General features: G+C 56.6%; 1 protein-coding gene across 17 annotated transcripts in view; it reads right to left on the bottom strand.

The window, feature by feature from the left end:
* Positions 1–13647, bottom strand: part of CACNA1E (calcium voltage-gated channel subunit alpha1 E) — a 115387-nt gene that overhangs the window by 34541 nt on the left and 67199 nt on the right. For 13 of the 17 annotated variants that reach the window (XM_080601972.1, XM_080601974.1, XM_080601967.1 and 10 more), the window contains 10 exons: positions 5542–5657; positions 4421–4474; positions 4068–4226; positions 3754–3963; positions 2473–2585; positions 2279–2391; positions 2038–2169; positions 1666–1738; positions 1191–1308; positions 811–878 (listed from right to left, as the gene is read on the bottom strand). In XM_080601972.1, coding sequence (XP_080458098.1) covers positions 811–878; positions 1191–1308; positions 1666–1738; positions 2038–2169; positions 2279–2391; positions 2473–2585; positions 3754–3963; positions 4068–4226; positions 4421–4474; positions 5542–5657 — 1156 coding nt within the window. The remainder of the gene's footprint in view (positions 1–810; positions 879–1190; positions 1309–1665; positions 1739–2037; positions 2170–2278; positions 2392–2472; positions 2586–3753; positions 3964–4067; positions 4227–4420; positions 4475–5541; positions 5658–13647) is intronic. The other 4 variants (XM_080601969.1, XM_080601968.1, XM_080601977.1 and 1 more) reach the window with 1 other exon arrangement.

The following is a 13647-nucleotide window of genomic DNA, read 5'->3' as shown; positions in this document are numbered from 1 at the left end:
TGGCTGCATCTCCAGAGCAAAAAAAATAAAAGTCCTTGGGAGTCATCTTAGCACATTCAGCCTCTCCGAAAACCTCATCGCCTCGAACTGGTGCTGCCGGCATGCCGCAGGGGCTCGTCCAGCCTCTCCCCCCGAGCCGCAGCTCCTGGCACCCACCGTGGGGGAACAGGGGGACGGGAGCACCCTGCGCTCTCCTGCCCCGTTCTGTTTGCCGGGAACAGGTCGGATTTACCTGTGGGGGCTGCCTGGTGAGTCCGCAGGAGCCAAGGAACAGGCACGGGTTGTGCAAAATCTGAGCGGCGTGGGATCGCTGGGCTCGTTCGAAGAACAGCAATGACCCCTGCAGTTCTTGCCTACTTCACCCAAAGGGTGCCCCAACATTTCAGCCTTCCCCAAATATTCCCCAGCACGGTCTTAAAAGCAGCCAAGCCCAATAAGCTTCTTGAGCACCATCCTAAATTGCATCCTGAATCACCTCCGCTGCCCTGCAGGCAGATGGGGAGCAAATACTGACACCCCTTGGCACCTCCGGAGTGCTCGGCAGTAACAGTCCTCGTCAGATAGATAAGGGTTATCTCCATCTGACCGCAAACAAAGCTGGGGAGCTTAAATGGAAAAATAGCTAAGCTACTCTCGATGTGAGGTGTGGGTGTCCCTGGAGAGCCCAACCTCTTTGCAAGGTGGGCTGAGCTAAGGGACACGGTGGTCCTGGCTCTGGAGCAAGCACGGTCACGGGCACTGGTGCCAGTGCCTTCCCTGCTCACCCATCCTTGCCACCGGCAAGGAGAGAAAGGAGCAGCTGGGACGTACCTTGGTGAGCTCCTGAGCGTTGGCCAGGTTGTCCACCGCGATGGCCAAGAAGACGTTCAGCAGAGTATCTGCGGGCAGCTAAGGATGCACAAGCCACGCAGTAAGGACATGGGCGCCTGCAGCCACCACGGGAGGGTGGCCCTGGGGGCTCCTCGCCAGCTCAGGGACAAACTCCTTGCCCGTCCCATCCGTCCTGCCCGCAGCACATCTCCAGGCAGCTCCTCCTCTGCGCCCGGGGTGCCCAGGGCTGCCCCATGCACGGTGGGACCCCCACAATGGGGAGAGGAGGGAGGAGCAGAGGGTTGGGAGGGGTGGGTGTCCCCGGGGAGGGAGATGAGGTGGGGTTGCCCCTGCTACAAGCACAGCAGCCAGGTGGATACAGTTTCCGAACAGGGTGAGGACGATGAAGTAGATGGAGGACCACATGCCCGAGCGAACGCCTCCCTGCGAGCGGATGCCGTTGTACATCACCTCGTTCCAGTCCTCGCCCGTCAGGATCTGCACGAAAGCAAGCCGGCAGGTCGGTCACCGGCCACCTTCTTGTCACCCGGCCACCCTCTTGTCACCTGGACACCCTCCACCCATCCCACCCATGCACACAGGGCAGCCTTGAGGGAGAAGATACGGGGCTTTGCTGAGAATTTGGGTCTCCTCAGAAGGGTTTGGAAACTCTTCCACTTTGGAAGAGTTGATAATAATGGAGAAGAGAGCCATCTGCTCACTTTTGCGGTAGAAGAGGGAGCGAGGGAGTTATGCCCTAGCAGCTGGACCCGTTTGTTTTCAAGAGCCCCATCCAGCACTGAGCAGACGGCCCCAAGGCCATCGGGTTGTGCCCCCTTGCAGCCCGGCTCCTACCTGGAACACCGTCATGATGGCTGCGGGGAAAGTGTCGAAGTTGGCTGACGGCGTCCCGTCGATGAAGTTAAACCTGGAACCACAAGGACAAGAACAGGCTGGGGTAGGGGTCAGCGAGCCACGGCGCTGTGCCATCAGCTCGTTGGTGCTTCGGAGGCCTGCCCCCACTCCAGTGAAGGGTGTTCCCAAATATGCCCTGGCCAGAAGGAACCCCCAGCCCCGAGCACATCCCGGGCAGGGCTTTTGGTGCAGGAGAGGTACCAGCAGCAGGCTGAGAGCAAGGTTGCAGACTTCCTAAGCACCCTGTGGGTGCCACCACGTGGCATTAACCACCCAGCAAAGTGCCCTTTCCCCAGACTCACTGCAACCTACCTGCCTCCGAACAGCTGCATGCCCAGCAGAGCGAAGACCACAATGAAGAGGAAGAGGAGGAAGAGCAGGCTGATAATAGACTTCATGGAGCTCATCAGAGAGACCACCAAATTCCTCAAGGATGCCCAGTACCTAGAAAAGAGATGTGGCTGGAGCACCTGCAGCAGTGTCAGCAGGAGAGCAGCGACTGGATCCGGGCTGCAGGGATGGAGGGTGACGGGCACGGGTGGCTGGCACCTACTTGGTTATTTTAAATATTCGTAGGAGACGAAGGGCTCGTAGGACACTGATCCCAAAGGAGGTTCCTGGTCTGAAGATGGCCCAAACCACTTCAAAGATGCTTCCCACCGTGACCTGGGAAGTGGACGTGGCTGTGAGTCAAAGACGAGCTCAGGATGGGAAATCTTCCCATGCCCCATCCCCGGGGCCACCTACCCCACAGTCGAAGCAGTTGAATGAAGAATGGAAGTACAGGCGTGGCCCCATGCCATACATCTTTAAGGACATCTCCAGGAGGAAGAGCCCAAGAAACAGGAATTCTGCATAGTCTGGAAGAGAAAACCCAGATATTCTGCCCCCGGGACACCGAGCATCGAGGAGCACCAGTAGCCCAAGTGGCACACGGCAGAGGTGGGACACACTGAGGAGCACGCTGCTTCCCCCAGCTCTCAGGCCAGATGATGGGATTGGGAAGCAAGCCTGCCAAGAGCTAATTTGCGAACAACAGGGCACCAACCCCGCAAATTAATCTTCGGGGTAAGTACACTGGTGTCCCAGTGGTTAGAGAAGGCCAGAGAGGGCTGGCACAGAGCAGAGCAGCTCCTCAGCGTTATATGGTGGTAGTTGGGGTGTCCGCGATGTTAACCACGAGGCACTGTAGGGGAACATTAGCAAGCTGGACCTAAATCATTGCACGGCTGGAACTTGGCCACGATAATCAAGCCAAGCAGCCACAAGCCAGGGAGAAGCTTCTCAAGCTATTTCACCAACATTAGCGGGCAAGAGCCTGGCTCCTCCCCTTGCCCAAAAGCTGCTTCTCACCACGACCAGCTGCCATCCCACACTGCGCCGTGCTGGGATCCCAGCAGGCCTGAGCGTGCCAATGCAGATTTGGGGCAAGCCCGCTGCTTGACGGGGACGTTTTCAAGGTGAAGAAGAGTAAACGTGGATGGGAAAGCAGCAGTGTCCCTCCTGCAGCAGCTCAGGAGCAACATACAGCTGCCGGGGGGCTGAGCACAGTGCAGTCTGCCAGATTGGATGTGGACATACTGCCTCTGAGCCCTGACCTCGTCCCGCAGCCCGGGGTGGGCTGGGGGATGCCCCAGTAGCTGGCATCAAGTTTGGGGTCTCCATGACATGCTCTGCACCACTCCTTTAACCAGAGGGTCCTCCCATGAGCATCACCAGCCCCGTCCCTGCACTCACACCTCCCCAGCTTCGACCCTGAATTGCTCGTGGGCACTCTGAGGTGGACCTCCAGCAAACTCCCCATCACCACCGCTCACAATTTTGGGATAAATCCACCTGAGTCCTGCAGTCTGCCTGACAAACCCATTAGACCCAAAGGGCATGAGGCCAGGAACACTTCTCCACGTTTCCCCATGGGGCTGAGACCGCTACCAGCAGCCAGGGCGTGTTGGAGACGAAAGGCTGCCGAGATTTTGCAGGAGATTTTGCCGTCCCATGCACGCTCTGCCCCCGGCACGAAGGACTCACAGAGGAAGTGTGTGAGCCAGGCCGGCTGGTTGTGATGCACGATGGCCACGCAGGCGGTGTTGAGGGCTACCAGGCTCAGGACGATCCAGTAGAAGACCTGGGATTTCACCATGTGGCGGACGGAGATGCGCAGGAGGCGCTCCTTGTGCCGCAGATAGGAGGCACCGTCCACCCTGGCGCCTTTCAGGCCCGAGCGGCTCAAGGGGTTACCTGAGGGGGAAAAAAGGGGAAGGTGCCAAGGTGAGAGGACGAACCGGGTGCCCCAGCCCCGCGGGAGCCAGGTCGGGGGGAAGAAAGCTCAGAGCGGCACCGACCCAGGGTGGGATGGAGAGGTCTTCTCTGCGCCAGCCTCCGCTCGCCCACCGAGGCGATGTCGACGCAGTGCTCATCGCTGGAGTCGCGGTTCATGGTGTCCGTCCGGTTCCTTTTGATGGTGGCTCGCCTGAGCACTGGCAGGGGGAGAGGAAGGGGTGCTGGAGCCGCGGTGGCACGGCTCTGCCAGTAACACTCTCATTGGTCTGCACCCCAGTGCTTGGCTGATTCGGGTCTGGCGATGGGATGTGCCCCCTGGCACGTCTGCAGACCTCCCTCCACCCACGGAGGAGGGTTTCAGCCTCCATTTGTGGCCAGCCACCAGGAAGGGCAGGCAGGAGTTGGCTTCTCTTACCTTCTAAGGCTGAGGTCCCGGAATTTTTGTTCTCTTCAGCCAGCATGACTTCCTCTACGCAAAACACACAGTTCAGCATCAGGAGACAAGCCACCAACGAACGAGCACACCACACGTCACTGCCTGGTACCTAAACACTTTGCCCAGCCTGGAGGTGGTTGCTACAGGTTGCAAACTCTCATCAAGCATGGGGTCAGTGTCCTAAAGCAAATTCTCCGGGGTGGCAAGAGGCAGCTACCACACATTTCATCAGAAAGAGAAATTACTTCTGATCAGCCTGGCTTCTGTAAATAGCCTCCATAAATAAGCTGAATATTGTAGACAGAAATTCCCTTTTCTGAGTTATGCTCTTGGAGGAGATCCCTCTCCATATCCTCTATGTCTCTGAAGGGCTCCTCACCCTCTGCTAACTCCTCAGAGAAACAAAACATCTGCCCTCTACTCACTCACAAGCTAACTTTACTCATGGATTCATGAGTATAAAAAAAGAAAAGAAAAAAAAAAAAAGCTGGGGCTTTATCTGAGTCTTGTGGACGCCAGGAAAGCTGGGTCCCAGGGCCAGGCAGTGGCATGACAGAAAACGAAAGGGAGCTGACTACGGTGCGTGAGGCAGACCTGCAGGTGAGCAGTGCTACCCTTGTTTAGAGGAACAACAATAGGAATCTGAGAGCCATCACCTCTCCAGGGGAAGAAAAATAAAAATAGAAATAAGGTTGAAAGGTGGAAAACCACTGGCGCCGCTCACTGCTCTGCTTCCCCACTGCCCATCTCTGCGTGAGGCTCCAGCGAGCGCCAGGAGACAGGGACGTGTCGCGCAACAAGGCTCACAGCCACGAGGGCTCAGCTGCCTCTCCTGGTGATGCTACGTGCCTCACGCCCCAAATATTACATTTCTGTGCCACAAAATGCGAGGTCTCATCAGCTGCTGGGGATGCCCCTGCTCACAGCCTGGCTGGAGAGCTGCTGGAGCATCACTCCTGCTGGGGCTGAGCCCGTCCATGTGCCCAAGGTCACCACGAGAGCACCCTAAGAGCCCTGGGGTTACGCTGGGTGACGTCCAAAGGTCCGTCCCCATCCCAGCCACTCTCACCACCACCACCCCCGGGACCCCCGGCCTTTACCCGCTTTGTCTATCCAGGCCCGGTAGCCGTTGAGCTCCCGCTCGATCTGCTGCTGGCGCCGCAGCTTCATGAAGGCTCGGCGGTTCTCCACGCGCTCGCGCTCTTTGGCAAACTCCCTGGGACAGGGCAGAGGGGGCGGTGAGAGCACAACCAGGGGGTTCTCCTGCCCCACAGACATCCCATCCCCTCCACCTTGCCACCCTGCAGCCCCCGGGTCGGGCACTGCCACCTCCTGTGTGGCTTTGTCCCCTGCTTCGCCTCGTGTCCAGCTGTCCCCTGATGTCCCCCGTGGCTGTTGTCACCCATCCTGTGGCCAAACCCAGCAAAGCAAGGTGAGACCAAGAGCCTGGATGAGCAAAAATCTGCCAGAAGAGACAGTCCCAGGATGGGGGATTTACTCGGGAGGTTCACGGGATGAGCAAAGAGGGCAGGGGAGCAGCGCCCTCAGCTCCTCTCGCACAGGGCAGGGCACAGAGCACGGGGAAGGAGGCAGGGGAATTTCCAAGAAATTGAAATATTTGGCTTGAAACGCAGATGTGGCAAAGCAGGCAGCCTCACACACAGCATCCTCACACCAGCACCCAGTGTTACATGGAAGATCTCTTCGAGGAGATCCCACACCTGCGCTCGCACACCCCAAACACCTGGGGCATCTCGACCCACACATTCCACCTCTACTGCTGGCCACGTTCGCACACAAGAAGCGTCCCCAACTCCAGACATCCCCCAGCACACCCTTTCTTGCACAAGCATCATCAGGATGGGCCCTGCACCAAGCCCCCCTGCCCCACCGTGCCCTGATGAGCAGCAGGATTGGGAAGAACAAACAGCACCACTCCCGTTCAAGGCGAGCATCTCTCTCCCCAGAGAGCAGCAGCAGCAACCTCCAGCCTCCAAATACTCAAAAGAAGCGAAAGAATCGGTCTGTCTGCTGCTGATGGAGTTCAAGTGCATTACCCCAGCTGAGCTATTACACCCTTAATGCTGTGTGGGCTTTTGCATGTGCGCGCGCGTGTTTGTGTGAAAAGCCCTGAATGTTCCCTGCATCTCTTGTTTAAGATCCCCAGACAATTCAAGCATTTTTAATTCCACCCCAGGAAGGTGAAGTTTCCTGCCGCTCCGGCATTAAGCATCAAATGCCTCTCCCCCTCCAGCTCCGGCTTTCAGACTGAAATGAGACTTTCTTCCTAGGGCAGGGAAGGGGGAAGAGAACAAAAGGGAAGGAAGAGAAAAAAGCAGCCTAAGCGGAGGGAAGGAGGGCGGGGGGAGAGCGAGGAGGAGACCTCCCACAGCCGGCGGGGAAAGGCGCTCGCCGGTTTGGGCACGGCATGTGAAAAACGCTCCTCGCCTGGCGCGGAGGAAAGGCAGGATGATTTTGGCTTCATCCCCCACGCCGCTTTCTGCACAGCAGCGAACTCGAGGTGCCAAGAAGCGAGGAGCTGCCATTCGCAGCGGGGACGCTGCCTTTGTCCCTCTGTGTCCTTTGTCCCTCGGGTGTCCTTTGTCCCTTGGAGCTGGAGGGTGCCAGAAGCAGGCAATGCCACTTCCTCGTGTCCAAGTGCTTGCTTGTGGAGCCCTAGTTTGCAAGAAGCTGGTGCCACGCACACGGGGACACCGCGGTCCCTTCTGCTGCTGCAGCATCTCCGAGGGAGCCGCTTCCCACACTGCTGCTCCCTAATGGAGCCTAATTGCTTTTGTCCATTAGGAGGAGGAAGGGGGGCAGAGAGGAGGAATAAGAAAAAAAAAAAAAGTTAAACTCAACTTAATGAATTATTACATCTTACAGAGACACGTTACCGAGCGGGGCAGCAGCGGGGGCTGGTGACATCTGAGAGTGGGTAGGCGATGCTGACAGATCAAGGATTGCTCAGAGCCAATTTGCAGCAGCGGGTAGAGATAGCGCTGCGGTGCGAGCACGGGGCCGGCCGCGCTGACTGGCAGCCGCCTGGGAACGCTCCAGGCACGGGGCTGGCCCCCCGGGAGGATGCTGATCCCCGACGTGTGCGGGTCACGGCTCACGGGACAGCACTGCTCGGCTTCGCAAGGGGCTCCGGGTGGCCAATTTGAGCAGGACATCCCTCCCCAGGCCAGTGGGGGCTCTCCAAATCTGTAAAAGCAGGGTGAAAGCACGCACAGAGAGCCTGATGTAGAGGTCCCAGACTCCAGTCTCCTCTCCTTTCTCCATGGAAAAGCCTGTGCCGAGCACAGGGATGTGTTGAACCCGGTGTGGTCGTGACCGTGCCCTTGGGTAACACCAAAAGCAGGCACCGAGGGATGGAGGTGGTGGGGGGAGCTCGGCGAGCAGCGTGCCATCATCCTCCTGCAGGCGAGGAACCATCCAGACACCGTGCCCAGCCTTCCGAGGCAATGGGAGCAGATGGTTTATTTCTCCCGGGGAGGAAAATTCCTCTTTAGAGCCCTGGCATTCCCCTGACGCAGGGCGAGAGCATCCCAGCAGGAGACCCCGGGGGCACGGCCACGCTCAGCAGCCTCCTGCGCCCTCACGGCGATGCTGCTTCAGCATCACTGCTCTGCAGGACCCAGATCCAGTCTTAATCGAAGAAAACATGTGAAAGCATCCACAGAAGTGCCCCTTTTTTGGGGAAAAAAAAAGAAAGAACAAAAAACTAAGGGGGAGGAAAAAAATATCATGGGTGCTGCAGCCCACTTGTATCCTTCCAGGAGCTTCTCTGAGCCCAGAGAGGGGATATAGCACTGGTCACACCAACACTGTGGCTTCCATGCTTTGAAACAAGCCAACCATCTTCAAAGTCATATATTCATCACCTTTCGCTGCCATTAAACACACCTCCAACAAACCTGCTACCAAAAGGGTTTTGAAATGACCCGAGGCAGCAGGAAGGATGGGGTGGGGAGAGGAGAAGTACTGGCTTACATGCTGGAGAGGAGGCAGCAGCAGCATGCTGCTGTGGAAAAGCCAGTTGTGGTGGGTTGTACAAGGAGAACCCCCTGTACGACATCAGGTAACGCTTCTGTTCCGCTCAGCACCTCCAAGGTCTCGGCGCATGGCTCCTGTCCAGTTTTGAGCACCACGACTTGAGAAAAAACACCCTCGCCCCAGGAGGGCATCAGAAAAGGTTACAGGACAGAATGAACACCAGGCGGTTTGGAAAACAGCGATGAAACGGGTGCAGCTCGTGAGGATCAGATGGTATTTACACAAAAGGTGTAAAGGAACCAAAATAAGCATGCTGAACTAACGGTGCAGCCTGTAACCTGGTGCTTGAGCCTAAGCAGAAGGTGGCGAGAAGGGAGCAGGGCTGGCATCACCGGGCAGAAAGTCTGGTCGCGGCACCAAGGTGACAGCAAAGGCTGGAGCAGGGACCCCGAGGGTACAAAACCCCCGACTTTACTCCTGTGAGCGCACTTCCAACGTTTGAGAGAGGCAGGTGCTGGTGGTTGCCTTCTCCCTGGGAGACAGCTCATGATTTAAATCAGATTTTCCTATGGGTGCTGCTGGAAGTCTTCTACCAGGTCCCCAAGGGACCTTTAGGGCAGGACTGATCCCAGGCTGTAGGAATGATTCAGAAACACCACATTGTGCTGCTTTGCATGGATGCCCCATGCCAAAAGAGAGAAAAAAAATGTGAGGAATATCCAGAAGAGAAGTCACAACTCCCAGCACTACAGAGCTCCTTTTATAAGCTGGTCCCTCAAAGGGATATGGGCTGTTGTGGCTCCACGTGGGGCCCAAAATCAGTGGGGACACAGCCACCACTGGCCAGACATTTTATGGGACGCCTCACTTTTCCCAAGGAGCGACGCTGCTACAGGCACTGCTGCTGATGGGCAATGGGAGGAGAGAGCAGGCACCCTGGAGATCTCTTGGGTCCGGGCTTTGGGCAGCTTTGAAGATAAAATCCAAAAGTTCAGATAACCGGGGGTCGAGCCAGAGTGGCAATGGAGACACCAGGATGGCACGGCCACATAGAACGGCTGGGGCCAACAGCACAGCCCCTCCGTCCGAGCCAGCCGGGCTTTTCCAGCTTCAGGTTTCCTTTTGAGGTACAGGCTGCAGTCTTTGGATCTAAACTCACAAAACCCACGGATCCCCACGGCTGAAGTGGCGCAAAGTGGAGTCGTTCCTAACCTCCCAGCTACGGCAGCAGCATCTCAGTGCAGCCCCCGCTGCGCTCGAGGTGCTCAGAGCAGTGAGAAACATGGGAGAGGCTCACACTGCGCCTGCTGGTGGGGAAGGCAGCCCACTGAGCACATCAAATACCTCCCCTCTTCTCCCCAGCAATTTCTTGTCTGCAGTTGGCTCCAGTCAACAAGCTCTCAGCCATCCCAGAGCAAGCTCCACCATCGTTTGGGATCGGGGCCAGGCATCAGCCGTGTGTCACTGCGAAGTCCCCTGATGATGTCTCCGGCGGAGCAGGTGCCCTGCACTTCACGGGGGGACCAGCCCCGGGCAGCTCAGCACCTCCGCGCACACGCGGCGCTCGCTCTCCAGGAGCAACCAGCACTCCGTGACCCGAGAGAAAAGAGCAGCCGAGAGCTTGCAGAGCTCGTTGTTTTGAAACAGAGGAAAACAAGTCAAAGAGGGTAAATAGCACATGGAAAAGGGAGCCAGCCGCCGAGTGGCAGCTCCAATGTTTGTCCCGAGGTGACAGCGCGGGGGTTCGCAGCTCCGTCCTCCCTGCTCGGAGGGGGCGGCTTCAGAGGCAGCATAGCAGGGTCAGCCCTTGCTGCCAGGAGCGTCTGGCAGCCCCAGCGAGAGCAGCAGAGGTGGAAGCTCGGGGCTTTGTTCCGCTGCAGTCAGGGCAGCACCGGTGCAGGCAGCACTGCTTCAAGCGCCCAGGGCTCTGCCAGCAATCACTGCCCCCGGCTCACGTCGCACGGGGAGAACATCGCTCCTCCCATCCCCTCCCCGGATTTCGTCTCTGTAAACAGGGAGGTTTTTGTCCCCCCTTTGCACATGACAGCAAACGGAAGGTGTGGGACCAGTACTGCGAGTGAGCTGCAGCACAAAGCCATCACCGATTTCCAACATTTCATCGCACTAACTTCCCAGGCACTTCGGAGCGCTCTAATTGACGGCTTCAAAGCAAACACAATGGATCAAGTGCGAAACCCACAACGCATCCGCTAGGTATGTCACTCTGCCGCTGCAAAACAAACAAACAGCCTCCTACGATGGGCAGAGAGCTGGCAACATGAAGTGATTCATTCGGGGGATCCTGCCCAACCCACCCAACACCGGCACCAAACACCCCCTTGTAACGTGGTGTTGGTCACCATGGGTCGGCGCCTTTCCAAAGCCAGAGTCGTAGAATCACCTGGGTTGGGAAAAACCTTTGGGATCATCACATAAGTCATAGAATCACCTAGGTCGGAAAGGACCTCTGGGATCATCGGGTCCAGCCATCCACCTGACCCATCTACCAAGTCAAACTCCTACAGCTATCGCCAACCAGGACGACTGAAATTAAGGAAGATCTGGAACAAAACTCCAAAAACAACATGTGAGCTTTCCACTGAGTGCTTTGTGAAGAGCATCAAACCGCAACCTTCCCCCCCCAGCCTACAGGGAGCCCACAGAGCAGATCATCAAGAAGGCACAGAGCCCAGCAAACACAACGTGGCTGAGACATGCTGGTGGATAATTCCCAAGGAGAACTCAACGGGGAGCGCCACGCATCCAACGCACCATTTCCCGGGCACACGTGGTGGCATCCTGCTGTCACTGCCGACGTCCCCACCAGCCTTCCCATGCTGTGGCAGTGTTTCTCCCTGCTTTCCCCTCCACAAACCACCCACCTCCCAGGCGCTGATCCTCTCTTCCCAGTGCTTGGCTTCGAAACACCTGATCCAGCTCGAACACGGGGCCCGGGTTTTGCGCGGAGCTGGCAAAAAATAAAAAAACCCAACCCTGCCTCCATCAAAAACGTGCGCTCGTTCCTTCAACGCCCTTATTATTAATTGCTAAAACTTAATCTTATTCATCGTTTGTTATGCCTCAAAATTGGAGAGGAAAAAAATTCAAATTAAGCCAAGTGAAAAGATTTCAGAGATGGTACAGAAGGCTCCTGGAGGAGCTGAAGAATGCTCTCCGGAGACCGGGAGCGCAGCGCTAACCCAACCTGAAAGAAAGAAGATCTTAAGACAAAGAAATCTTGCCAAATTGATCCTTTAATTATAACATTAGTCGTTTCTTTCAAAGGCTTAGTGCAAGAGCTGGGGGTGGGGGGCAGAAAAGACTTAAAGGGAGAAAAGACTTAACATCACCAGGATGAGTGGAAGCAATTAGCAGGGTTTAAATTACTCTCTTGTTTGGTACAAGGCAGATGGATCTCATTTTTCCTGCCATCGTGCTCAGCTTCTTGCTCTGCCGTCGGCTCCCAGAGGACCTCTCGCTGGCACTACCACAGAGCCTCCCTGGGTCGGTCACTGTCCCCATCCATGCTACCGCTGCAGACCACGAGGTGCCACCACACCAGGCCAGCGTCACTGCTCCCACCAGGTCTCTGCTGCTTCCAAGTGCTGCCACGCTGGAGATGCAGCCCGAACACGTGGATCCAAATTGGTTTGCATGGAAAACAACCGAGGAAAACAAACAAAAAAAAAACAACTCCACAAATTTGCAGACCTCTGCAAATCTCCAGCACGGGGCACGTGAAGATTTTGCATCCCCCTGGCTCGAGGCTGGCCCCAGCCCCGGGACACACGACTTGCTGTGAGCCTCACTCTTCCTGAGCTCCTGATCCACAGTCTGAGACGTGGCAGAAAGCAGGACATTTCGTCTGGTGCTCCATCCCTGCTTGCTCCAGCTCTTCTGCCAGGATTATTTCAGGAGCTGTGTAGCTTTAAAAGCTGAGCAGTCACATCTCCTTGGGCTCTATACCTGCAAAATGTTCTCAAAGCGGAATGGGGCCAATTTTTTTCTTTTTTTTTTTTTTTCCCTTTCTGCTTTCAGTTAGAATTAATTGATCCGTAATTGCACCCATAGAGGGGAAAAGTTAATAGACACAGTAATAAATGCCAAAGCCCCAGAAGAACTTGCTCTCCAAGCCCCTGCCTGGAGCGACTCCATCTCCTCTTAATAGCCTTGCATGCAATTCCAGCACATGTGTGCGTATTTAGAGAGAGAACTGAGGAGCCTCGCTAGGATGGAAATCATTTCTTTTCCTCTCCCACATACATTGTGCTCGGGAGCAGATGGATCCAGGCTGTTTACATCACGGAGGTCATGCCTCAGCCTAACAGTTGGGGAACTGACTGCTGGGAGAGATGCGCATCGCAACCAGGAGATTGCTAAATCTGGGCTCCGGCGAACTTCTTCTGATGGTGGCACATTAAACAAATGTCCTCCTGCAGCCTCTTGGCACTCAGGACCTGCCTGGGGTGTCTGGTTGGTTCCTCGGTGAAAATAGTTGCGAGATGAAGCAAGAGGAGGAGGCTGGGAGCCCCACGGGGACCTCGTCATTAGTCAGTGCAGGTCGCAGGTTTCTGCTCCTCGTCGTGGGTCACGCAGATGATTTTTTGGGGTTGGCCAATGCACAGCAGGATTGCTGTAACCCTGTCTCAGCCGAAGTCACGGTAAGCAGGAGGGCAGAGGCCAGAGAAGAGACTCCTGCCTGCTTTTCCCCTACAATAGCAGATGGGACCGAGCACGTGGGCTACCAGGACTCGCTGCCGAGCACAGCGCCCCGAGTTAGCAGAGCGACTGTGTTTTCAGCTGGCCACACACAGCCTTTTTTCCTTCCCCCAGAGCAGCGCTATTACACCAGGAAACATTTCTTTCCCATGGAGATGTTTCCATGGAGCTCGTCCCCAACGTGACCTCCTCCTCCCCGCTCAGCCCAGCGCAGGGGGACGCGGCTGGACCCCGGCTGCAGGACACGGTGACAGGGAGGTCACCTTTGCCTCCTGGAGCGGAGCCCGGTGCTCTCCTCCAGCACAACAAAAGGGTGAGAAGCATTAAAAAACAAAACCTCAGCAAGCAGAGCGAGGCAAGGAGCCCTCGCACACCTTCGCTCAAGGACGCACGGTGCGTGCATGCAGAAGCACCGTGCCTCGCGCTCTTCCACTGGCTCAGCGAGAGGACAGGCAGCCCCACTGCCACGGGGGTCCTGAACCCACAGA

This window comes from Anser brachyrhynchus, assembly GCF_964034855.1.
Source record: "Anser brachyrhynchus genome assembly, chromosome: 8".
NCBI classification, from domain to species: domain Eukaryota; kingdom Metazoa; phylum Chordata; class Aves; order Anseriformes; family Anatidae; genus Anser; species Anser brachyrhynchus.
The sequence above is the reverse complement of the archived record's forward strand: the minus strand, read 5'-3'. Positions and strand labels throughout refer to the sequence as shown.